Genomic DNA, 10,838 nt, shown 5'->3' with positions numbered 1-10,838 from the left:
AAGATTCTAAAGCTTAATCTTTAATAGTTTCTTGGTAAACCACACCACCTTTTATTCTTTATCTCTTTAGCCTTTTCAGGACAACAGGTGCCTGTTATCCTAGGAAGAAATCTGGGAATCATCTGACAAGTGCATTTTGTTTTCCAACATCCCTTTGCAATTCCTTCTCTGCTCTCTTTCCTACTGCTTCATTGTTTTCAGTGTCACAACCGAACTTCTTAGTTTCCTAACTGCTTTCAGTTTCTTTGTTCTCAAATATAAACTCAATGCCACTTATAGTGTGATTTGATTAAATGAAATTATAATCCCCCAACCCCATCACCACACACACACACACACACACACACACACACACACACACACACACACATACCAGCTTATCAATGCTCCAAGAATAAAAAAAGCTGGCATTCCAGTCCACTCTCTCAACTCTCAGCTCCCACCACACTGCCTCTCCCAGCCCAAACAGCAGTGTCCATTCAGCCCTACCACATCTTAACCTGCCCTTCCTGAATCTGATAAGTCTCTTGTGCTCGTCTCTTTTTTCTATTGAGAATATTCTACAAACTCTTAAGACTCTGTTGTGACATAGCCTGTCTATAAAATTATCCATGATGCCCCTAGAGCAGGCAAAGTTGATCAGTCCCTCCTCTTTGATACAACTATGCCTTGTACAGCCAGATGCTTTTATCCAGGTCACGTGGTATTGCAAAAGCAAGGACTTCAGAGTTCTGTGGATGAGGCCAAATCCTAGCTCCCTCCAGGGTGAACTCCATGACTTCAGGCAAGTTGTTGAACTTCTTTGATCCCTACTTCCTTCGTTTGTGGAAGACTCCATCAGAGTTTCATGAGGTTAAAATAAGACTGAACAGAAGGAGTATGTCTAATGCCTCCCACATTCTTTATTCTCTCCTGGCAAATCAGTAGTTCCTAGAGCATAAGCAATAGTGAATTGTCGGGCAGGGATGAGACAGAGGTCACATGCTCATGGCAGAGATAAAGCAAAGCTGTCTCTGTGGGAATAGGCACCTGTTGTCCTGAAAAGACTAAAGTGTTGCAAAGCTGCTTGAGTCTGGGGCAGAAGGAGGCCTTAGGAAACTTGTGTAACTTTTGACTCATCTGGGAACCAAGTAGATGGTTAAGCCTGCTTCCTCCTTCCCTAATCTTTAGTTATACGTTTGTTACTGTCTTTGCCTCAGCAGCCCTATAAAATAAACAGTGCTGAACCTCTTGGGGTCTTTGAGGCTCCATCAGAGCTCAGAGCCCACCTGGTCCCAGCTTTATCTTTGTCTCTCTCTTTCTTTCTTAATTCCCTGTCACCTCCCTTCAGTCCTGACACTGAGCTGTGCTGGTTGTGGCAATGAATAATTTAAAAAAAAGTGTTCCATTATTTGCTGAATAAATGAATGCATGTATGCATAAAAAAAACAGGTGAATTAATGCCTTCACTGAAGAAGTTGGTCATCCTTCCCCCAGGAAAAAAATATTCACTGGGCACCCTGGATGTTTAACTTGTGGGCTCTAACAGATACCAAGTCTTATAAGACAGACAGACATTTCAGATGATGGCCTCTTTCCCTATTATGTCCCCCACTCTTTCAGCAATATTCCTTTCCCTTCTTCTTTGTGGAACTGCCTATCTCCAGTCTACTGTACCCTGTGTTCTGGTCCTAAGGGTAGGCATGTGACTCAGTCAAGGAAGTGAGATTTGAATCTTGATTGGGGGAGGGGAGAACACAGACACAGAAGGCAGTTGAGGCTGAGTCATTTGAGCTCTCTGCTCTGGGGCTGCCCCATACCTTAGGGCTGAGGTCCCTGGAGCTGTCAGCTCCCATCCTTCCTGGGCTCAGTGTTTCATCGGTTTCTCTTATTCATTGAGCTCCCCAATTACTATTGTTCGTGATAGATCTACCCTAACTGGCACAGTATAGTAAAATAACACAATTTATTTGTTTATTAAGGCAACACATTCACATGAAAAATTGATACATATAAAAACGCACAAGAAATATGTATGATATGTGTGTAAAATGAATTTTTTTGCAAATGACTATTCCATTGAAGTATATTTTCATAAGGGAAATTATAAAAGATTTCACCTTTAATCAGGTTATCTCTCTGTCTCTTTCTCTCTCTCTCTCTCTCTCTCTCTCTCTCTCTCTCTCTCTCTCTTTCTCACACACACACACACACACACACATTTACCTAAGGTCCAATTATACCAAGTTAATTATTCCCCTGCTCAATGAGATTCCCAAATAGGGGGAATAATACCCAAAGGAAGACCAAGGTCATTTATAATCTCCTATTTAGGGATTGTGGTGATTCTGGAGTCAGAGAGGAAATTACTGTAAGGGAGCTGAAGCACATTTAGATTAGTTACACTCTATTCGAAAGTTATTGAAAAAGAAGAATTCAGGATACTTCCGTGCAGTTTGAAGGTTGTTGGGGATCTAGGTAGAAAAGAGTTCCTTCCTTCTGTCAGGGAAGAAAAGCAAAGCAACATTTAACAGCACTAGCCAATTATGTTTCCTGTGTGACATGCAAGTGTGTAACTTTTGTCCTTTGCTTTTCAATTTTGCTCTTAATTCTCTCCTTTCCCTGACAATAGCAAGAAGGAACAACATTGATATAGATTAGATATAGATAAGTCATTAGGCAGTAGGATTCCAGGTTGACCTGTAATTTAAGGATCTCATGTTGGAAAAGTTAAAACAATTTTTAAAAAGATAGCAGGCCATTTCAAAATATAGGAATTGAGAGGAGTCTCTTCAATCCCTACCCTCGTATCTTCTGCTTCCATAAAATTAGGGCACTGTTTGACTTGGATCTGGTTAGACAATTACAGACTTTGGCAACTTAAATGGAGGCTATGAGTTACTTATGTGCACCAGATTCGAATGACTTGGGAACATACCACCCTGTTAATGCAATTTTTTTTTTCATTCAGAGCTATCTAAGATGCCTCTTTTGGCTGGTTTCTCATTGTTAACATCTAAGAAGAGATGCAGGAAAGGAATTGTATAATTTGTATTTGTGACTTACATGATCATAAATGTATTTTTGAGTGTTAATGTAACCAAACTGTCTTAAGAATTTGGAATGAGACCTCACTGTATACATAAGTAATTACATTTGTCCATTTGGAACCACAAAGTGGCATTTGGAATAATGCCATTTAATAGCACATATGAAGAATGGAAGGTAAGAGATCAAGAACGAATATTCATACATTTGAAATACTTTGGCAACGTAAGCCTTCTTGGAGAGAATGTTAATGAGTGACAGCTGCAATTAGAGAACACACTGCAGAGGGAAGTCCAGGATGGGAGACCTGAAGCCATGACAGTTCCATCAGTAAGCACTACTCTGACTCAGATTTTTGTATTTATATTCAAATATCTAGATCATGTGCTGCTATTCTGTTTCACTGATATAAACACAGAAAATTTAAATATGTGCTAAATTTAATCACACATTTCTTTTCACAGACAACCGAGAGTTGGTGCTTCCACAAAAAATGAGGAACCGCACAATGGTGACTGAATTCATCCTGCTGGGAATCCCTGAGACAGAGGGACTAGAGACAGCCCTTTTTCCCCTGTTTTCCTCATTTTATTTGTGTACCCTCTTGGGAAATGCACTCATCCTTACAGCTATCATCTCTTCCTCTCGCCTTCATACGCCTATGTATTTTTTCTTGGGAAACCTCTCCGTGTTTGACCTGGGTTTCTCTACAACAACTGCTCCCAAGATGCTCTTATACCTTTCAGGACAGAGTCGAGTTATCTCTTTTCAGGGATGTGTGGCCCAGCTATTCTTCTACCATTTCCTGGGCTGCACAGAGTGTTTTCTGTACACAGTGATGGCCTATGACCGCTTTGTGGCCATATGTTATCCTTTGCGATACGTGGTCATCATGAATCACAGAGTCTGCTCCACCCTGGCCACTGGGTCCTGGATGGGTGGCTGCATCCACGCTATTATCCTCACCTCCCTCACCTTCCAGTTACCCTACTGTGGCTCTAACAAGGTGGGCTATTACTTCTGTGACATACCTGCCGTCTTACCTCTAGCTTGTGAAGACACAGCTCTAGCCCAGAGGGTAGGTTTTACAAACGTTGGCCTTTTGTCTCTCATTTGCTTTTCCCTCATCCTTGTTTCCTACACTCGCATTGGGATCGCTATATCAAAAATTCAATCAGCAGTGGGCAGGCAACGGGCATTCTCCACCTGCAGTGCCCACATCACTGCCATCTTTTGTGCTTATGGACCAATAATCGTCATCTATCTACAGCCTAACCCCAGTGCCTTGCTTGGTGCTATAATTCAGATATTGAATAACCTTGTCACCCCCCTGTTGAACCCTCTGATCTATAGCCTGAGGAATAGGGATGTAAAATCAGCCTTGAAGAATGTGTTTTCCAAGAGAGGGGTCTCCCTGGAGAATAAGTGAAAAAGCTTAAGCTTTGATGAGCAAAGGTTGTTTCTCCAGCTCTTAGGACAAATCTCATCTGCAGATTTCAAGGCATGCTGAAATGAAATGTACTCTGAATCAGACTACTGCTTAAACTTACTAAGTTTTAAAATACATTCCTGTTTTTATATTTCCCTATATTTTATAAACAAATAAATTCATAAAGCAGTTTTGGAGGCATTGAATTGATTCTTGTGTATGGATTCTCTCCCAGCACCATATCCTCCAAACATATTCCTTAGATTTTTAAATACTTGAAAAATTAGGAGAGCGTATTTGCTTTCTCAGAGTCTCAGTTAAAGTTTATTCATGTATATCTAGAAGGAAGAGTGAATGGAAAGAAAAAAATTCATTTAAGCTTAGTTTAATAGAGAATATCGAAATCCCAGATTCTTTTAGGAGAGAATACCTCCAATTTTCTGCCAACAAATAATAAAATTCAAACTGACTTAATGTTCAAGGTAAGGTTTCTCTAGTGTGCATATGACCTTTTCATCTATTGGGAATGAATTGCAGAGACACTCTGTTATCTCACCTTGCATGATCATACCATAGATGGATGTGAATGTGAATCAATTCTCATAAGCTCCTAAAATTATTAGGTTCCATTTAGTGTGATGGCCTCAATTTTTGTAAAAGGTGTTCAAAGAAATCAAGTTTAAATATATTACTGCATTTTTTTTTACCAGATGAGAACACTGAAGAATCTCTGTGTCTCTCATGGAAAACACAGAATTATCATTTAAATTCAGGTAGAAATAATAAATTTGTGTCCCCATAGGGAAGAATATATTTCTCCCTTTCTCATAATAAGATCTATATTTTGCTTCCTATCTATTCAATGTTGCAGGATACTGAGAAAAAAATGGTCATTTGCATTTATAGAAATTACGTGATTTTATACAAACATTCTCATTCTTCTGAACATTTGCACTTTGTTTTCATATTTTACTAATCTGTTGTTTAGTTAGGCTAATAAATCTTAAGTCAATTAGGGAATGAAGTAGAGAGTAAATAATGCACTAAGGTCAAATACAAACAAAGGGGGCGGGCCACGGTGGCTCAGCAGGCAAGAATGCTTGCCTGCCATGCCAGAGGACCCAGGTTCGATTCCCGGTGCCTGCCCATGTAAAAATAATAATAATAATAATAATAAAATAAAAACAAAAGAAGTTAAAAAAAAAAACATTCAGCAAGCAGAGTTCTCGCCTGCCATGCCGGAGACCCGGTTTCGATTCCCAGTGCCCGCCCATGCCAAAAAAAAAGAGAAAAAGAAAGGAATGTTCCAGAGAGTTCCGCAAACTTTTTTTTAAGATAGAAAGCATAAGGTTCCCAGACCTAAATTTCACCATTGGACATGGAGATTTTCTTATCCTATAGGAATGAGTAACTAGAATGCATCAAAGTCTCTGAGAACCTCATCAATTCCGTTCAGACTCAGACTACTGCAGCCCATAGGCTATTCCTGCATAAATGTGCTACTGATGCCTCAGCCTGGGCCAGATTTACCTCGTTCATCTCAGCATTGTACAAATGCATAGCATGATTCAAGGATAGAGCACACACTGAACTCTGACATACACAACTCTTCAACTATTGCTCTCAGACTCTGCAGCCCATGGCTTCTGGTCTGAGTACATTCCTGGACTAGCTGCTATAGAATCAGCAAAGGAATTAGTTCCTCAGAATTCTTGGGGAGTCACAACAGGAATTCCTTATTAATATCACTTAACACTTGGTGTCAAGCTACACTGTTATACTACTCAGTGCTGTTTTAGAATTTTACATTTTCTACAACACAAAATTGTCCTGTACTCTGTATGAGCCAGAAGTCCTGAAGTCAAATGATCTGGTACAATAAAACACAGACTATTTATGGGAGACTTAAACCTAGTGGCTTTCCCATGAACATCTTCATATTAAATCTTCACAGTTTTCCTTATGTCATCACCTTTGAGCACATGATATGAAATAACTTTCTGAAACTCACTTAAGTGGTTGGCAACAGTCGCAGGGGGTGGAAAGCAAATAGTGTGTGAAACAGTGTTATACAAGCAACCATAGAGCAAATCACTTCTGTATAGATTTTGACTGAGGGTGATACAAGGACATAAGCATTTAGAGAGTTACATATGTAGAATACCCTGATTAGAAGGGAAGTTAGAAAGATAATATTTCATTCACAATTGGTGTGACAGAAACACAAGGCTCAAAAGAAATCGAAATCAATAGATTAAACTTACACTGTGTATTTTATTCAACACATTAATTAATCTCATGCACAATGGCTAGATGCTAGGGGTACAGAATTTAATAAAATGAGCATGGCCCTACCTTTAAGAAATGTATTTTAAAGGGAGAAGGGGAGCCTTAAGTAAAACCTGGAAACTAGGATTGTCACACTGCAAATATATGAATATTGCAAAAGACAGAAATATCTGAAATTCCTCAACCAAAGAGAAGAAGAATCAATCGTGGATTCTTCTCCAGGATATGGCAGCCTGATACCATAATAAAACTCTTCGCCAGCAGTATTTCTCACTGTTGAATTTTTCATTCAAATTCATGTTTTGTGGACTTGACAGCCTGAATGACTGGTATCCGGACAGGGCTGATGTCAAGATTTCTCCCTTCTCTCATGTTTTCTGTCTATCCTACTATCTCCAGAAACCACTCAGTCTTTCATATAGTGTCTGACTGTGTCAGCAGTTGGGGTGAAATTGTACATGTATGGAGTCTTAGGAAGACTCTTCTGCTGGGAATATTGTTAGATGGCTAGGGATTTGCTTCTGTTATTAATGTTTTTTTTTTTACATAACAGGCTGGTATTGTGAAAATCACATACTTCCACTTGGGAATGTAGACATTAAGACCCTTCCTGTAGGAGTAATTCAAGTTCACAGGAAACAGAGGAGTCTCACCCCTTTCTATCAGGAAAGAGCCCAGAATTTAGGCTCAAAAGAAGGAAACATGTCTCTGAATAATGCTTCAGCTTTAGAATAAGAGATATGAAATTCTGGAGGGTAGAATTTCATACTCTTCATTTCTTGTAACTGTAATTCATATATATATATATGTACAAGAGGGCATATTAAATTTTCATTTTAATATCCTTCCAAAAATGTAATAATAAGAAAGATTCATACTCAGAGTTGATATTCATATACAATTTCATTTTGTTGGCATTAAATTATTTGACATATTTTAACACCACTGGGGGTGCTCCTTTTACAGCTTCTTCTGTTGAGCTATAATGAATACCAGGGCTCCACATAACTCATGAAGAGAAATAGGTTACAGAATGCATTTTTGGCTGAGTGCTTTGTGACCTTGATATTAAATCCATTTACATTCTGGTCAAATTGCCAGTAGCCTGGCAATGAGCTGAATGAAGCCGGTCTTATCCTCTCCCCCCAGCAGAAAGGGAGGCAATTCCAGGAGTTTCTGGTTTCAATGTTTTAAAGGGAGAGAAGCAGGATATTGTCTCATAGTCTTAATCCAGCTTTATCAGTAATAAAATCCATATAGTTTGATCATCCATTGATTACTTATGTTTATTCATCAATTGTTAGTACTCTAAGATGAGGAAACAGGTAGAATGGTGATTGATTAGGCTCCTTCAGTATGCATTATTGCATTATACTATCCTCAAGGTCATGATGCTTCACATAGGAAAATTTACTTATGGGTGAATGGAAGGACTTATGAAATATAGATCATTCACTTCATCAAAAATGCTTCCTAACCCCAGCTTAATATATATAAAGAAACACCATAAATACTCCCAAGTGCATGTCAAGCTAAGTTTGATAGTGAACACACAACAGAGAAAGTGATTCTCCTCAGTCATCAGAGTCACCTTAAATGACAGAAGGTACTACCCAAGAGAAATTAGCACCTCCACTCCACTCCCAGATTCACACCACACCAGGATACTCAAGTCAGAAACTAAGGCCACATCTATATCTTCTCACACTCCCATTTAGCAAGTCAGCCATTGAGTATCACCTACTCTATTTCTTAACAATTTTTTTTCAACATCATCCATTGTCCCTCCAAATTACCACTTCTTCATTTCATACCCTGAACACAATTTTATGAACCTCTAAATGGAATCCTTGCAACTGCTCTCTCCTGATTCTAGCTCTCTGTCCACACTTATTCCTATTTATTTTTTAAAACTCCATGTAATTATGCTGCCTCCAGTACGAGCACAAACTTCATAGCATATCCTAGAAGGCCTTCATGGTCTGCTCTCTGCAGGCCCTTCTCTCATGCTCTGAGCTCCAGATGTGTGAAACTGAGTTCTGGTCTCTCAAACACACTGTGCTGTGGATGCAAGAATGTTTGATCTTGCACTACTAAATTCTTCAATCTAGAACTCCTTCCATACAGCTTCTCCTCTGTAATTCCAAACCTCGAGACACTGATTTCTTGTCTGTGTCTCTGCAGCTTATTTATATTGTCAACAGTGGACTTCCTTCAGCAGCAGATGTTAGAGAGTAAGAAAAACAGATACAAGGTGAATTCTCAGAAACACTACTTTCCCCTCAGTGTTACATTGGGCCTATTACTTCCTGGAACTAATTCTAAATAATACACCTCCCTCATGTGAATGTCAGTAGAATTTGATAATACTTAGTAAGTACCTATTATATGCTAGCACAAAACTAGCCCAGTGAATTTAATCATTTGTTCCCTTTCCTCTCCTTCCCAGCTAGGTTGGGAGAACCTCGATGGGATTGTACATCTTCAGTATCTAGCACAATGCCTACACATAATGGACAGTTAATAAATAATGCATTCAGAAATCTATGTGCTTTCAGAATACACAGAAACTTAAAATTTGTCTGGAGAGAGCTCCAAAGGTAAGCTCACTGCCCTCCCCTCTACATGGGACTTGACTCCTAGGGAGAACCTGGACCTGGCATTGCGGGTTTGAGGAAGCCTTCTTGAACAGAAGGGGGAAGAGAAATGAAGCAGAATAAAGTTTCGGTAGCTAAGAGATTTCATATAGAGTTAAGAGGTCATGCCGGAAGTTATTCTTATGGATTATGTAGATATTCCCTTTTTGTTTCTAGTGTTTTAGAATGGCTAGAAGGAACTGCCTGAAACTGCTGAACTGCAGTCTAGTAGCTCTGATTCCTGAAGATGGTTGTATACCAATCTAGCTTTTATAGTGTGACCATGTGATTGTGAAGATCTTGTGGCTGATACTCCCTTTATCCAGAATATGGACAGATAAGTAAAAAAAAAAATTAAGGACAATAAATGAGTAATTAATAGGCAGGGATAAGGGGTATGGGTGTTTTGGGTGTTCTTTTTATTTTTATTTTTGTTCTGTTTTTTGGAGTCATAAAAGTGTTCCAAAATTTATTGTAGTAATGAATACGCAAATATATACTGGGAACCAGTGATTGTACCCTTTGGATGATTATATGGTTTGTGAATATATTTCAATAAAATTGCATTTAAAAATTTAACTGGAGAAACAAGATGGGAATCAAATAAAACGATCATAGCTATCATATTATGACACATGCCAATTGAATCGTTCTAACAGCAACAGTCTCTGTTTCCAATTAAAAAAATTTATATTCTGGGAAATTATTATCAGGCTTCATCCAAAATTAAATGTTTTATTACTACCAAACTCCTAAAATAAATAATCAATCTTTCCATAACGAGACTGACTACAGAGAAAAAATTTCCAAGGGAAGACCAAATTTACTTAAGCTCTATTTTATGGGGACAGATTTCTTTTTTTTTTTAAGGCAGAAATGATCAGAAGCTGGGATATCTATCAAAGCCTGCACAAGGTGTTTTGTGAGGGACTTTTTCCATTTTGTGGATCCAAATAATGACACTTACTAGCCCTAACATGTTTTATCTGACACAACACTTTTGTCCTCCAATATCCCTGCTGCTCCTTTACAATGAGGTGAATTTAGAAGTAGGAAGAAATTAGCATTTGGTCCTACTGTGAGTATGAGTTTTTGTCTCAGAGAAGGGTCTATAGATCTCATGAAAAGAGGTATAAACACAGGGATCAGTGTGATTCTGGGAGTCAAGGCAGAAGCTAATGAATATGGTTATGCTTGTTCAGGGCGGTAAAGTGAGGGAGAATGCCATTTGTTGGTTTTATGAAGGTTTATAAGGTTAAATCAAGTGGCAAAAAGAAAAAAAAAAAAGAAGTAAGACTGTACTCAGAGTTTTCCCTTAGGGAAAGTGCTAATGAGGATTACCTGAAATTGGAATCCTCCATTTAGAGAAAGATATTGTAAAGATGAATGAACTGTTGATGCAAAATATCAGTTAGTAGAACTCTGTATAGCTTTTCTACCTCTTGGCCCTAGAAGGG

General features: G+C 38.7%; 1 protein-coding gene across 1 annotated transcript; it reads left to right on the top strand.

Moving 5' to 3' along the window:
• The first annotated feature begins 3,520 nt into the window (after nt 1-3,520).
• LOC143643253 (putative olfactory receptor 10D4) lies at nt 3,521-4,456 on the top strand. The gene has a single exon (XM_077111999.1). It carries the CDS (start codon nt 3,521-3,523, stop codon nt 4,454-4,456), a length of 936 nt encoding a protein of 311 aa, XP_076968114.1.
• Nucleotides 4,457-10,838: the final 6,382 nt, after the last annotated feature.

The sequence above is a fragment of the Tamandua tetradactyla genome, chromosome 8, assembly GCF_023851605.1.
Source record: "Tamandua tetradactyla isolate mTamTet1 chromosome 8, mTamTet1.pri, whole genome shotgun sequence".
Lineage (NCBI taxonomy): Eukaryota > Metazoa > Chordata > Mammalia > Pilosa > Myrmecophagidae > Tamandua > Tamandua tetradactyla.
The sequence above is the reverse complement of the archived record's forward strand: the minus strand, read 5'-3'. Positions and strand labels throughout refer to the sequence as shown.

What these genes read in the sequence shown, in the direction of transcription:
- LOC143643253 (XM_077111999.1), top strand. Translation starts at nt 3,521, where the DNA reads ATGAGGAACCGCACAATGGTGACTGAATTCATCCTGCTGGGAATCCCT.